Source organism: Brienomyrus brachyistius, chromosome 3 (genome assembly GCF_023856365.1).
Source record: "Brienomyrus brachyistius isolate T26 chromosome 3, BBRACH_0.4, whole genome shotgun sequence".
Taxonomy (NCBI): Eukaryota; Metazoa; Chordata; class Actinopteri; order Osteoglossiformes; family Mormyridae; genus Brienomyrus; species Brienomyrus brachyistius.
Genome location: NC_064535.1, coordinates 12,515,134 through 12,530,052, shown reverse-complemented (window position 1 = coordinate 12,530,052; position 14,919 = coordinate 12,515,134). Strand labels below are relative to the sequence as shown.

Genomic DNA, 14,919 nt, shown 5'->3' with positions numbered 1-14,919 from the left:
GACGGAGAGATGATGAGGCTTTGCCCCTCAGGAATCACAGTGGCAAAGTGGGCAGCGGAAGCACGTAATCAGAATCAGTGATCACCGGTTACCATTGGTATTTGGCTTAACACAGATAGCGCTAGTGTGATATAGTACTGGGAAATATTAGGGGCGCACTCTCAGGTTAGACGTGAGAACGATCCTGTTGGGCTGCCACATATAAAATGAAACAAAAAACCTTGTTGATCTGATCAGCAGCTAAACAAGTAAAACCATGTGATTTGGGTTTCGAGGGGTGGCGCCGGCATTTGAAGTGTCCCCTTTTTCCGACCAGTGCGTGCGCCGGTGAAGACATCAGAGCTTCTAGGGGTGCTCAGGTGTATCAATTAAGATATCCCAGGGGACTCTCCAAAATTATTGTCCAGACGCAAATGAAGACAAGTGAAGTGGCCCATCGATCGAGGTTGGTAGAGTTTTTTTCTTTATGGAATTAATATAACGTTCTAAGTAGATGCGACATATTAAATGTTTAATGTGAGGCTATTCGACTGAATAATATCCGTGTTCCGTTCAAACATATTGCAGAAATGGCGATGAAATGGTAAAAGCAAGCTACTCGTCCCTTTCGTATTGCAAATCACGCTGCGAAGGCTAATACGCTGATTTCGTTATTAATATACATAACTGGCTGCAAAATACACAAGGACCGGCTTAAGCATTTATCTGATGTGCATATTCCACATGTAGCAGCATTTATGTTAAAGTAAATCAATAAAAATACATCTGTCGGATAGTATAGGCTACACATATATATTTATGTTTAATAATCTCATTGGTGTTTTGGAATTGTCGATTTTTACCAAACCACTACTATACTGTCGTATCCTTTGGAGGTTTAATATTTGAATTATAAGTCAAATTACAACCACAATGGACACCAAACGCGATATAATTCGGATATTTCCACACGATTTGGAATTAAACATTTTCCAAAATCGCTGCTAACTTGTTTTATAATTTTTATAATAAGGGATGACGATAAATTGGGGGATGTTAGTGTATTTTTTTAAAACTAAATCAGGGAAAATTTAACCATCATTTGCAGTGTTTTATGAGGTTCTGGGTTTCGGCAGATTTTTTTCCTTCTGCGACCTGTTTCAGACCTTCATTAGGTTACTGATAATGTTCCGCTTTCTACTTTGACACTGTGTATCCAGTCGGGCAAAAGGTGTAATGCCTTTTCGCTGACATTTCCTCGCCTTATATTCTAGGAAGCATCCATAAATTAATTTTCGACTACGCCGTGAACGACGGATTTTGTAGTCTTTAATGATTCCAAGCCTTAGATCAAATATATGAAACACTTTTTATTATCATGATTGTTCTTTTGCTAACGTTTCTCAAGAAACGTCGCGCGGAAGTATGGTAGAATCGAGGGCCGTGTTTTTCACTGCCGCGAGTCTGCGGTGTGAAGCTGCTGAAATCTTCCATCAGACCCGTCTTTCTGAAGGCTCTGTGTAGGCAGTACGGCTGGCAGCTGTAGTTACACCCTGTAGGTAGCTGACAGTGTTTCTCTGGAGAGCCGTTCTCCAAGAGGACTACTGGGAGGGGGGGCATATTGTGCTATTTTTCCACTACAGCTGAACTGAGCTTGGTGTACAGGTCATCTTAGAACAAGCCAGTGCTTAGTTTACTGAAATAAATCAGTAACTGAATGAACCAAAGACAGCAGTGGTGATCAGTAGGCGAGGAGGCATGGGGGTGGAAGAATATCCACACCGAAGTCCGTCAAGGCAGGAGCTGAGTAAAATTAACCAATGGGGACCCTTTTGATAACAGATGATCATGCAAGATTTACAACAGTAGTATTGTATGGTGGGACTCTAACAAGTCTGGGAAGTCAAATTTCATTATTCGCATAAAATTCAAATGTAAAAAATATTTACATATTAGATGGCAAAAATCCAGGCTACTATTAGTCATGCATTTTCTCATTTTTGTTTCGCTCCGTCCTTCTCACTTAATGTAGAATAAAAGGGATCAGCTACTAGGATGAGAGTTCCTTGAATTTATTCGACTGGCCAGAATTGGCACTTTTATATTGAAGTTCAGGAATCTAATCCCTAGTTCCAAGTTCCTGGGCAGTCTTGAAATGGTTCACTGTTCCAGAGCTGAAAAGTTTTTAGCAGCTCAAAGTAGAACCCTCAGACCACCGGAAAACTGCGTTTACCACTCTATTTGGGCCGTGGCAGTTCCACAAAAATGCCACAGGGTCTCAAGCTCATCTGCTATCTTCCATCTAACAGTGGAAAAGGTTATGATAGACACTAACATATGAGGTGATGGCATCTCTCGATGTTTTCCCTCACACTTTAGAAGAATATGAGGAAAGAGTGATGACTGTGGACCTTAATGGGACCCTGAGTGACAAAAGAAAAGAACACTGGTGAAAATATGTCAAGCCACTTGTACATGTCTATAATTGCACTCATGGTGGTGCAACAGGTGCGTCTCCTTTTCTTTTGATTTTAGGCAAACAGCCCCATCTTCTGATGGATCTCTGCTTCAGCATTAGTCCAGATGGGCAAAACTCCACGTACATTCAGGATCTCCAAATGAGACCCAGAGACATATCATCTAGCTTCCACAAGTGCAGAGAAACGACAATTAATGAATAAGAGACAATGGCATGCAAAGGTCACATCTGCAGATGTCGATGTTGGAGACAGACGAAGCTTTTCCACTGTCACTAAGAACTGGGCCATACTGGAACCAAATCACGAAGAGATGGTTTTCCATTGTAAATGATGTCAGCCTGACCTATACCCAAGCTGAATAGTAAGCAGGGCTGAAAGAGTGACAAGTTGGGTTATCACCATCCGATTGGTTGAAAAGCACAGAGACAAGTAAGAACCGGTGATCTGTGTCGATATGATGCATTGCTGGCGACTTGGAACTTGAAAATTCCTTAGTAAAAGTAGTACTATAGATGGCTGAATGGAATGGATTCGTAATGCAAATTCATTTGATGCTAAAATAACACGGCAATTCTCACACTCGTGCTAGCAAGAATTAGCACATATTAAATCATGATGTACGCTGTGTGATCTGTAAACAAGTGTCTCTTTGGTTTTACATCACTGTTGCTCTTCAAACTTGGCCGAAGCCTTTACTGACCTGACCCTTCTGCAGTGGAAAACCGAAGCGAGCTGGAACCGCACTGTAACCGCACTGTAACCGCACTGTAACTAGTCTCTCTTTGTGGTATGGATCGGGTACGGCCAGGTTCCTGTTGCCAGTGGAAAAGCGCCAACTGAACAGGAAGCGCAGGATCGCTGACAGATGGAAGTCAGAGGTTGACATAGTGTTTAAGCAGCCGAGCGAGAACATTCCGGTTTATGTGGTAAGAGAGAAAGATGAGGAGGGGTGAGAATGGACCCTACATTACTGCTTTGAAGGTTTTTACCTGCAAAAATCAGTGACAAGATGGAACCGGAGCTGACCAGTGACTCATGCATCACAGCCAATGAATGAGGATCTTGAGTCTATGATACATTATTCATATTGAGATGAAGGAGAGGTCTCTAGCCTGTTGTTTCAGTCCATGCATGCTGTGATGGTTGTGATGGATAACAGGGGAGGATGATTTGAGGGTTGAAGAAGTGATGCTGCTTTGAAGCAAATATGAACCAGAGATTAAAAGTGCAGAGTTTCTGCCAGGGATTGGTCAAATTGCTGTGAGTGGAAGACCTCATAGGAGCAGGGCACCTCCCACTTACCCCTCAGATTATGAGATGGCTTAGTCAGCTAAATGTAGCTGTCAGTCCTCAAATAACAGAGCTGGGGAATGTATTGCACTCCATAAATAAGCAAATTCAATGGCTTGCGACATTAATACAGAGTAATGCTTATCAGGATATTATACTTTAAGGGGGAGAAGGACGTAACCCACAAATTTGGGTGTATCTCTTTAAGAGACATAGTGCCAATACATATGCATTTGCAGCAGTAATGCGTTACAGAGTATGAGAGACACTTGTCACTCATGTGGAGAGCAGAGTTCTGTCTCCTGCATTATAAAGCTCAATACGTTTCTTTACGCTAGTTTCATTTTATGATAAGGTATTTGAGCTTGTGATCTGAGTTCCTGAGTGCTGCATTCTCCTCAGGACCCGTGTGTGTATGTAGCGAACGGCCCAGCCCAGATTCCTCTGTTCACGATACTTAAGTGAGAGGGACAGTGAAATTGGTAGGATTATATTTCTTTAACTTACTGCCTTCCTCATCAATCAATCAAATTGATTGATTAATTAGACAATTCATACTTCAGTGAGTTTTCACATTGATCAAAGCTTAAAAATGGGTTATGTTTTTATATATTTCGAAGTTTTACTATTTCCTGGAAATGTCAGAGAAGGGTATTCTGTATTGTATGCTCCAGTTCAAATGTTTAATTTTATATTTGGAATCAAGGGAAGTACACTGACACTCTACCCACAAATAAAGCTTTCCTTAGTTGATCATCACTTGTTCTTTTACCACTGTGCTTTCATGACTACAGGCTGAGTAGATGGTTGGCATGTTCAGTTTGGGACACACTTTGGCATAAAAAAATAAAACCTACTGACAAGCTTCCTGTCTTTTTCCATAGAGCAGATCTTCCATGATGAATAGAGCTGTGGCAACTTGCTGGACGTTGATCCTGCTGTCCGCGTTCCTCTGTGACACAGTCGTCTCCAAAGGAGGGAGAGGAGGAGCACGGGGTGCTGCCCGCGGCAGTGCACGCGGTTCACGAACTCGGGCCCGCTTCACAGGGCGCTATAGCTCGTCCCAAGCGAGAGTGGCGGGGGCAGCCGCAGCTGGTGCGGCGGTTGGGCTGGCCGCTGGGGGCTGGTATGCCTCGTCCCAGGTCCGTCCATATGACAGCTCCGAATCACTCACGGGTGACGATCAGTATGGCAACTGGACCAACAGCGACTCCTACAGCGCCAGAACATCAGCCTCTCTGAAGCCTGTGTCTTCCGTTGGACTGATTGTCACAGTGTTTTGTTCGATCAACACTCTTATCCACTAGGAAGCTGGCTTGTCCTACAGCCCATGGAAAGTGCACATTGGAAATAGGCTTGCCTAGCAGCCAATGGGAAATAAGCAGTAAGATAAATAGGCTTGCCTAGCAGCCAATGGGAAGTAAGCAGTAAGATAAATAGGCTTGCCTAGCAGCCAATGGGAAATAAGCAGTAAGATAAATAGGCTTGCCTTTTGCCAAGGAAAACACCTTTTACTGAAGAAGCACCAGCTTGGGATCAGTATTTTCATTTCTATTCACATATGCCAAGTGTACACATACAAATAATAGGAATTAGAATTTTTATTATTAGCATAACTATGTTAGTTAATCCTTTATAAAGAACAAAAGCAATGTATACTTGTAAATACATGTAACACATGACAACAGATATCACTGCCAAATTTTTAATTCAACGAAAGGTAACTAAAATAACAGACAGAATAAAGTAGGCTAAACCGCAAACCTTGGTTGTGTAAACAGTTTGGATATTGCGTGAGTGGATGGATCTAGAGCCACAGAGGAACATGCAGATGTGGGAAGACCAATCACACTAAGGCGTCACCTTAAAGAATGAAACACACTTGATCTTCGCCCAAAGTCTGAAAAGAAGCTGTTATTAAAATCACAGCTAGACCAGTCACTATATACTGTAATGGGCGTGGGTGATTCATTTAGTCTTTTTTAAATGTCTTAATAGGAAATGTCCCTGTTGAAGTAGGTCAAGGCCAAACAATAGCTTCTCTGGGTGTGCTGACCAACCTCAGACACTTTGTGTCGAAGGTCCGGACGGCATTGCAGTGTAGCGTGTGATACATAGTCTACAGACAGAGAGCTAGTGCTAGAAATTGCATGTTATTTACAAAAAATACTAGACAAAAGTAAATATATAATCTTTATATGCTTTTTATTATAGTTCAGATACATGCATTTATGGATATTGAATAGGTCTTTTTACTATGTTAGATACTGTTAAGTTGTGAATTGTACCATGTGCAGAGCAGTGTTGACACTCGGAGTGTGTGGTGCTTGGCGTTTGTTAGGGGGGCGTTTAAATACAGCTTAATAGCTCACATTCACAGGACTCTTACTGAGAAGCTGCCTTACAACTAACTTCCACACTGCAGCTTACCTGACACTGCAACACTGATCTGTGTTCTGAACAGATGCTATTAGCCTGATGCTAATTCTTTTTAACATTTCACACGCCGTTACTGGACCTTTGATACAGGTCAAAGTTGTGCATTATGTCAAAGATCTTTTTTTGACAGGTTTAAATAAAGAGCACTGTTATCAAAAGAGCCCCTTTCGTGCCTCATAACGACGACGACGGCCATGAGAGTAAGTGATGAAGCTTAACACAGCAGGTATCACTTGGTCTTACACAGCACACTCCCACGGTGTGAAGCATGGCTATAGAGAGAGAGCAGAATTTCCCTGCCATGAGCAGTGACACACAGACTGGCGTTTTGGGTCATATGCGTTTCCTGGGCAACAGTTTTCTGTGACTATTTCCCATGAGACACGCGGCATTCTGGTGGACAGATGGTACCCATGAGGTCACGCCAGAATCAGTCTCTCTACAGAAGCTCCACTTGCTCTGTTGTTAACAGCTACTGTGAGACATCAGATGAAGACCAGAACGTCTCGGTACAAATCAAAGCCACTCCATTACATCAGAGATAATGCCCCCCCCCCCCCCCCCCCCCCGATCCACACACACACAGGAGACATCAAACAAGTAAAGTCCACAACCTAAATTCATTAAATCATTCATACATCATTTATTATTAAATTACAGATCAATACAGCTACTGTAGGCCTGAACAGATGCCACCTGCTGGCCAGGAAGCTCTGACCCCTGACCCCTTCACCCTTAGTCCAGCAGCACCTGGCCAAGCTCTCCTTTCCTGAAAGCCCGGATAAAGTCATACGCAGCAGCACTGTAGTTTGGAACCAAGACTGTCACGTCACCTGGAAGACAGACGACGCGTGAGGCGTGTGTGAGGCCTTGTAAGTGCCGTGCGAATCCCAACCTTCTCCCCGCCGCCCAGCCATCTCACCTACTCCGGTCAGCGCCTTCACCTTCTTGGTCTTGCCCAGCTTCACAGCGATGCGCCTCAGGACATCCTGAATGTCGTCGCTCGGTTCCCCCAGGCTGTACTTCTCCACGTAGCTGCGCACAGCAACACTGTCATGATGAGCGGAGCTGCCTACCACCGTTTTGCCGTTTTGGGGCACGAGTCAGACTGATGGTCACCTGAACTGCTGCAGTCTGTTCAGCGAAAACAGCAGGTAATCCGCCATGATGTCCTCACCAACCAAATGATCCAAGATTGTCCCTGCAAACAAGACCCCCAAGCTCATGAAGGGCAAGTACACCGTTTTCATTCTGGTCGCATCAAAATCACTGTGGCGACTTGACACAGCTATGAGTATCAACTCAACATCAACCACAGAAACTACAACCAACTTAAGCCGCACATACCACACAGAGCCAGCTTCATTCCAGTCTCTACGTTCTCGATTCTCGGGGGAAGGACTCCAGGTGTGTCCAGTAAATACACTCGGGGTCTTTCACAGATCTGTGGACACGATGGGTGAGAGGTCTGCAGCACCACCATGTGGTAAATATTTGCCACCGCGGGCAACACAGACTACTGGGCTTTACCTGAATCTTGGTTAGAACTGCCCTAGTTATACCAGGCTCACCTCCAACTTTAGAAGCTCCACCTGAGACCAGAGCATAAAAATATTTCATGAAGAAAAAGATAAAGCACACTTTAATATAAAAGTGAAGGGCACACAATTCAGTGCTTGGACCAGCAAACAGATGCAAACAGGCATTGATGTGACCAGACTGAAGTAGGAATTCTCTTCACACAGGGGATATGAAAGATGGATGGATGGGAACAGACTACCTTTTTTGAGATACATTCTTCTCAGGGCATTGATGAGGGACGACTTCCCGACATTCGGAACCCCGATTACCATGACGCAGTAATCAGTGTCCTGCAAATAGATTTGCGAACAATAATGGAAAACCACAAACATGGCAAACCGAAGCAGGCTGCATCTCTCATGCTAGTCATGAGACAAAGTGCTGGAAATAGCGTTCCAGGTCCACACACAAGTTACACATAACTCTTCACAGGCAACACCAAAAAAAAGAAGAGCACCTCACCTCTTCTCTGTGAAACCGGGGAGCATTCCCAACCATTTCCGTCATAAGAGGAACTATCTGGATGGAATGATCCATGTGCACATATGGACAGACAAAACACATGGGGCAATTAAAGCCCGTTGAAGATGGCGCCACCACCTGGTGGGTCATGGTGGTGTGTTTATTTTTGCATTCATTTAATTTGCGTGCTCACCCTTTTAATACTTTCATCGTTCTGACGTAGGCAGTTTGTGAACAAGACGTTCTTCACACCCTCTTTCTCAAGTCCCGTTAGGGTTCTCTGAGAGGGCAATTTAAGACAAAACCTTAAAATCTCACATCAGTGACATCGTCATATCGGCAAACCGAAGATGTACACAAGAGTGATCATAACACACAGACTACCTGCTTACTCAAGGGATCCGCAAGGTCGGTTTTATTTAGGACGAACAGATGTGGACGGATGTGTAGACTTTCCTGGAAGAGTGGGTTTCTCCCAGAAAACGGTATGTTATCCAGTTAAAAAAAAAAACATTTCTAATGCCTCAGTAAAATCACCGGAGCCAAACAGCAAAAGACCAATCTTCCCATAAATCATTCAAATGGTATGCTATATACACAGTGACTTCTCTATTTAGCACCTGAATAAGGAAATGATTTACAATACTGAAATAACGTAATAATTCCTTCGTATACCGAAAACGTGAAAAGGCTTACAGAAAGCAATGGTTACTTCCCAAAGCAATCCTGCCATAGCGCTCTAACCTTAATTTTAATTGTCTGATAAGGGCACGATTATATATCAAAGGATATTCTGGCGTCGTGAATTTCTATAATGCAATCCACTTTTTTCAGACTGGCTTTCATCTGTTTGAGTCCTATAAAAAAAGAGGATGGTTAAGCGAAAAAAACACAATATCACACATTTTCACGCGAGCCTGTCAGTAAATGTAAATCGAAAACATTCACTACTGCTCAAATGTGCTTCGGAAACTTGATTTGATTGAATTAAGGCAGCTGTCTGTAAGATTAACGGGCACTAACTTGGAAGTAAACAGATGCTTATCAACATAATATATTCTAAGGTGCCGTCCGCTTTAAAAATGAGTCTGGAAAGAATCACACTAATGATATAACTTCTCGCCAGAATAAGAGTTCGTTGGACAAAGTATGATGTAAGATGTTACTAACCCTTGGCCATATGGCCAGGAAACCAGTGGGCGACATCTCGTCCACCAAAATCAAACACCGTCCTGAACTTGAACGAATTTAAGAGCGCCTGCTGCAACCGCATCTTTAACTTCCCTTCCCACGTGACATTCTATCCTGCCCTTCGTTGGGTGTCACAAGGCACAGTCCGGTTAGAAACTAATACCCGATGACTGGTTCCTATGCAAAACGGGTTCCTATGGTCGCGGTTTTCCAGCTGCATCATAATACGGGAGTCTTTTATGATGTCCTGTCCATCGATGCTCTTTCCAAAGCCCTTACTTTTGCGCAGTCAATATATATTTCCAATGCTTTTTATTTTTCCATGATAAATTCTAAGTCATGCAGCTCCTATGAATGTTGCAAATATATTCACCCCTCATTTATAATTCCTTCACATGTACTCATTAACAACGGCAATGAAAACAATTTAAGGGAAGACATGCACAATCACAAGAGTTAAAGAATGAACATAAAGAAAAACAATATGCAATGCTGTGTATGTCACATACAGTATTCACCCTAAAAATTGAGATCTGCACAGGTTTTAAAATGCATTTTTATTTTTGTAGATTAGTGTGCAAGGTATGATCAGTTGAATATACTGTAAAAATTTGTAACTAACTTGATATCTAACATTTTATGTATAAGATTTGTGAATCTGAGACCAAACAGAGGAAAGGTGTAAATATTAACAGGGCCGACTTAACCAAAAATCAAACCACACTGACACATTCTTTCATTCCTTCATAACAATTATTTAACATTTAATCATGTCCTAAAACAATGTTCAGCCAAATTTATTCCCTCATAACTTTGACCCGAGAGGCCCTTGATAGGCAGGAGGGGTGTAGTGGGTGATGAGTCTCTGGGCCTCTCTCCAGCCAGCCTCCAGCGCCCCGTGGACCGTAGAGAAGAAGGACTTGTTTGTTGCCTCCCCAGCAAACAGCACCTGCAGGGACTACAGCGACACACCAAGCATGCATGACTTAATAGCCATTTCTGTCATCATGGGAAGATTAAGAAATTACAGGCCCCTGGGCACAAATTTTTTTAACCCCCCCCCCCCCACCTCGGTATCTAAAGGACCTTGGTGATCCAAAAACCACAGTTCACCGAAAACTGGTTTAACATCTAAGACTGAAAGTTGGCACTAGCCATAATCCACCCATGCCTGTTACACATATTTGGCTTGTGACAGGTTGTCAACCAGTAGCTCATGCAATCGAAAATATTTTCAGCTGCTGTCATGTGGGTATGAAAGGGCTGAAGCGTCGTTTCTGAGGTTTGAATCCTGTGGTCGTACCTTTGCCTGAGGGCCTTCTGAAGGGAGCGGTTCTGCCAGCGTGTCAATGTCATGGCCCGAGCAGCCACTGGCCACATAGGTGTAGGCGCCACAGGTGTATGGGTCATGGAACCACTGGGACCGGACGATCCTCTTCGGAGTGATGGTCGGATTTCCTGCCACGAGAGGAACAGGCAACCTTGATTCAATACTAGGGTTGCACGATAAACTGGTTCTGAGAAAAAAAGCAGTTACTAGCATTTTGAAAAAAATCGATACTTTTATCATGCGAATCACTATTTAATCTAGCGAAAAGGAATCTGTCCCTTGAAGCTCAACGCTGACAGTGGTGATGTTGCGGGAAACAGCCGAGCGCAATGGCAAAAAGAGCAGGGGCCCTTTTTCACTTTGTTCAGAGAGATGGCAGTGACTTCAGTAAAACCTGAAATCACTGACAAAGAGGGGGCCTAAAGTGTGAAGTGAAACACGGAGATATATCAAAATGATGCCCAACCTGCTTTTTGACTGATATGCTTAAATTCTAAGTGACCTGCCTGCAAATGACCCAAATATCATTTAAAACATTTTTGGTTAAAATAAAACAGAATAATGACATTTGAGAGTGCTTCCCCTTTTTTAGGAAAATTAATGAAAATGGTTGAAATTGAAATATATGACTTGGTAGCAATATCAAAACTTTATATCAGGTTTACGGAGGTCACCTGTGAATTTCTGGATGAGCCGTGTGATGGCGAGTTTCACTTCTGCCTCGGACAGAGTCTCCATGTGCTCGGACTCACGGCCGGCGATCCAGCCACACAGCATGTGTCCATACCTGAGAGTCACAGGGGGAGTCACCTGACTCAGAAAGCCATCAGAACTGGACCAGCGTGCTGAGAGGAGGCCTTCCGTACACACATCCCTCCATCCTAATCCAACAAAATATTTAAATGATCTTCACATCCATTCATCCATCCATTCATTTTCCAAACCGCTTATCCTACTGGGTCCCAGGGGGTCCGGAGCCTATCCCGGAAGCAATGGGCACGAGGCAGGGAACAACCCAGGATGGGGGGCCAGCCCATCACAGGGCACACTCACACACCATTCACAAACATGCACTCCTATGGGCAATTTAGCAACTCCAATTAGCCTCAGCATGTTTTTGGACTGTGGGGGGAAACTGGAGTACCCGGAGGAAACCCCACGACGACATGGGGAGAACATGCAAACTCTACATACATGTGACCCAGGTGTAGACTTGAAACCAGGTCCCACAGGTGTGAGGTAACAGTGCTAACCACTGCACCACCATGCCGCCCGATCTTCACATTAAAACAATATTATTACAGTGTAGCCTAAAATAATTTTTACATTACTTGTGAAAAAATGGTCAAAAATGGAAATTAAATTGAGGATACTGATGTAGAAATGTCTGTCAAAGTGTGTTAGCTTAGTCGTTTCAAAACCCCTCCTAAAATCACCCCAGTATTTGCAGCAACTGTCCGATACACCCAGAGGTGCCATAAAGAAAGGGAAGTTAGGGGGAAATAATTTTGAACACGACTGGAATGCTCTGGATTGAGGGCCCAAAATGCACCCCTGAAATACTCCCATGTATTTTTTTAGTCAACCACTACCCACCCTATATGACAAGTCAATACTTCATTGACCTTTGAAAAATAATTTAATTAACTAAGTTAGCTGCCAGTGAAATGAAACAATTATATGTCATGGCTGAGGTGCCCCTGAGGAGAGGATTGGGAACTGAAGCGGTGTTCAGCAACAACAAGATATCAGTAACACTTTGAAGAAGGTAGTTATTAAGTTATATTGACTTTTAACGTCATGCTGGCAACCGGGGCTATATTCGCTAGAGCACAAAAGAAATTCTTGTTGGTTGTTGTGTTACTCTTGATTTGAATATGTTCTAATGCTAACTTGTGTTTTTGTTTTGAGTTAAAGCTTTTCTACAATACTGCACATGCCCCAGTGAGTTGCTTGCTTGTGACCCCTGACATAACAGCCTCTCCAGAGTATTTGGTATTAAACTGGTTTCACTGTATTGTGTTTCAATATCGCTGAATGTGCCAGCCTCTCGTCTTACACTGCAGATACTCAGCAGCCATGATGGACTGTGGACTCCTCACCTCTCAGCTGGCCTGAGCACTGTAAACCCAAACAGCTTCTTCACCCATAGCGTCTTCACATCAGTCACCATGTCGGCGAGGGTGGACTCATCCTCCCACAGAAGGAAGATGATCTCACAGTCTGGCTCCCAGAAAGGCTGGTCAAACTCCACAAAGATCTTGTTATTGGTACCAAACCCCATCCTCTGGATGGACTCTGCCTTCTGGGCCGGGAGCTGGGGTCTGAATAGCGTCTCGTGGTGCTTCTTCAGGTAGCCTTGGGATGAGACCAGCATCATCATGAATATGCGAACTTTGCCTAGGTCAGCTTTTGGGATGCGATTCGTCAGGACAGTACGCGGTCAGCTGCCATACCCAGGGAAACAGTGATGATCACATGGTCCGCTGGGAACGTGTCTCCATCCTCGCATTCCACAAGCACCGGGAAGGTCCTTCCGGAATGATGTGCCCTTCCGTCAGAGTTGTTCCAGTGGATGCACCTGATTGGCTTGTTGTAGGACACCATACCTTTCGGTATCGTCTGCATCATTTCGTGAATTAAGCCTTCATAGCCCCTGAATGACAAACACCACAGGTGAATATTAACAGGGCAAGGCCTGGGGGCAGAGGGCAAGGTGTTGAATCGGGAGACATTTAACTAGGATTGTACTCGGCCTTTAACGCTCATGGGAGTTTTACCTACACAAAAAAGTTTTGAGTACAGAACAGAAAATGATTGGATCAGAGAGATAACCAATCAGATTGTAGAGGAGGTGAGTCCAAGCAACTAGATGAGGTGGGACTAACACATTAGATTGATAGGACCCACCTCCTCTACAATCTGACTGGTTATCTCTCTGAACCAATAATTTTTCTTTCTGCCCTAATTAAATATTTATGCAAATATAACTTCCATGAGTACTTTTAACTAGAAGGAGGCTTTACCCTGGGAAGGTGCAGTCCAGACCTGGGAGGGTCTTGTACATGCCGAAAGCCCCCAGAGCCACGTCGTCCATGGTGTGAGTGCCGCTGACACAGCACTCGGCCTTCAGCAGCGTGTTGACCACACCTCGCTTCAGTGCCACAGTCACAGGGTTCCCCCGCCCATCGCCCAGGGCCAACCGAACTTCACGCTTTATAAACTCGCCCACGCTAGGCATGGGCTCCCGGCCCTGCCTGTAGAAAGCCTGGCTCTGTTCTAGAAGGCTCATGTAGAGCAAGGAGACCGGTTCTGTTTGCTCCGGTTCCAGCTGGTGGCCCGAGCTGGAGAGCCAGGTGGCTGTGAAGGGAGGGTGACCCGCAACATCAATGGCCTGGTTCTCCTCAGTCATGGACTCCTTATCCAGAAGCCCGTACTGACAGGCAAGGCGGAACACCGGGTTTTCCTGGGATGGACCGTGGATCCAGTTGGCCCCGATCTCTACAATATTACTGCCTAAAAACAACATGAAAAATATGAAAACATGGAAAAAGTACAGTCTACATTTAATAACTTTGCATGTCTAGTTTATTGTTCTGCGGTGTCATATCTGTAATTTTTAAAGTTACTGGTTCACTTATTTTTACAGCTAAAGTTATGCTGGAGCTAAGAAATAAACAGGACATATATAACCTATCCATGCCCAATGTCCATAAACACTCTACACACTTTATTTGTTATAAGATAGACATAAAAGCAACGAATAAAAGCAATTTACAAAATTAAATGTAAAATCACTTGCAGATATATCAGATGTCACTGTCCTACGTGTAACACACATATTACATTATAAGACTCACCCAAGCACCCCGTCTTGACCCTGCCGCCGCTGCGGCCGGTGGCCTCCAGCACCCGTACATTGTGGAAGCCGTGTTGCAGAAGCTTCTGAGCGGCTCCGACGCCAGAAATCCCGCATCCGACAACGACTATGTGCGAATCGAGTCCTTGCAGGAAAGCCATAGCAGCTGTCACCTCAGGCAGACTTTGGCACTCCGTAATCCCGAGATGTCAGCTGAATCATCACGATTTTATGGGTATATTTCCTCTCGGGTGGATCTTCAGCCCAGAAACGAAGCACTTAACTGAAGTTCCTCTTTCTGAGAGAGG

General features: G+C 44.0%; 2 protein-coding genes across 2 annotated transcripts; both read right to left on the bottom strand.

Moving 5' to 3' along the window:
* Positions 1 to 6,807: 6,807 nt before the first annotated feature.
* Positions 6,808 to 9,623, bottom strand: mtg1 (mitochondrial ribosome-associated GTPase 1). Its single transcript, XM_049008440.1, has 11 exons — positions 9,402 to 9,623; positions 9,024 to 9,088; positions 8,616 to 8,720; positions 8,425 to 8,511; positions 8,232 to 8,288; positions 7,969 to 8,059; positions 7,719 to 7,780; positions 7,536 to 7,632; positions 7,308 to 7,389; positions 7,111 to 7,223; positions 6,808 to 7,021 (listed from the first exon to the last, which is right to left on the bottom strand). Exons 1-11 carry the CDS (start codon positions 9,502 to 9,504, stop codon positions 6,924 to 6,926), a joined length of 960 nt encoding a protein of 319 aa, XP_048864397.1. The 5' UTR covers positions 9,505 to 9,623; the 3' UTR covers positions 6,808 to 6,923.
* Positions 9,624 to 9,964: 341 nt separating this feature from the next.
* Positions 9,965 to 14,919, bottom strand: paox (polyamine oxidase). The gene is made up of 7 exons (XM_049008437.1): positions 14,613 to 14,919; positions 13,779 to 14,268; positions 13,209 to 13,408; positions 12,855 to 13,110; positions 11,427 to 11,539; positions 10,726 to 10,880; positions 9,965 to 10,380 (listed from the first exon to the last, which is right to left on the bottom strand). The coding sequence occupies exons 1-7, from the start codon at positions 14,770 to 14,772 to the stop codon at positions 10,228 to 10,230; spliced, it is 1,527 nt and encodes a 508-aa protein (XP_048864394.1). The 5' UTR covers positions 14,773 to 14,919; the 3' UTR covers positions 9,965 to 10,227.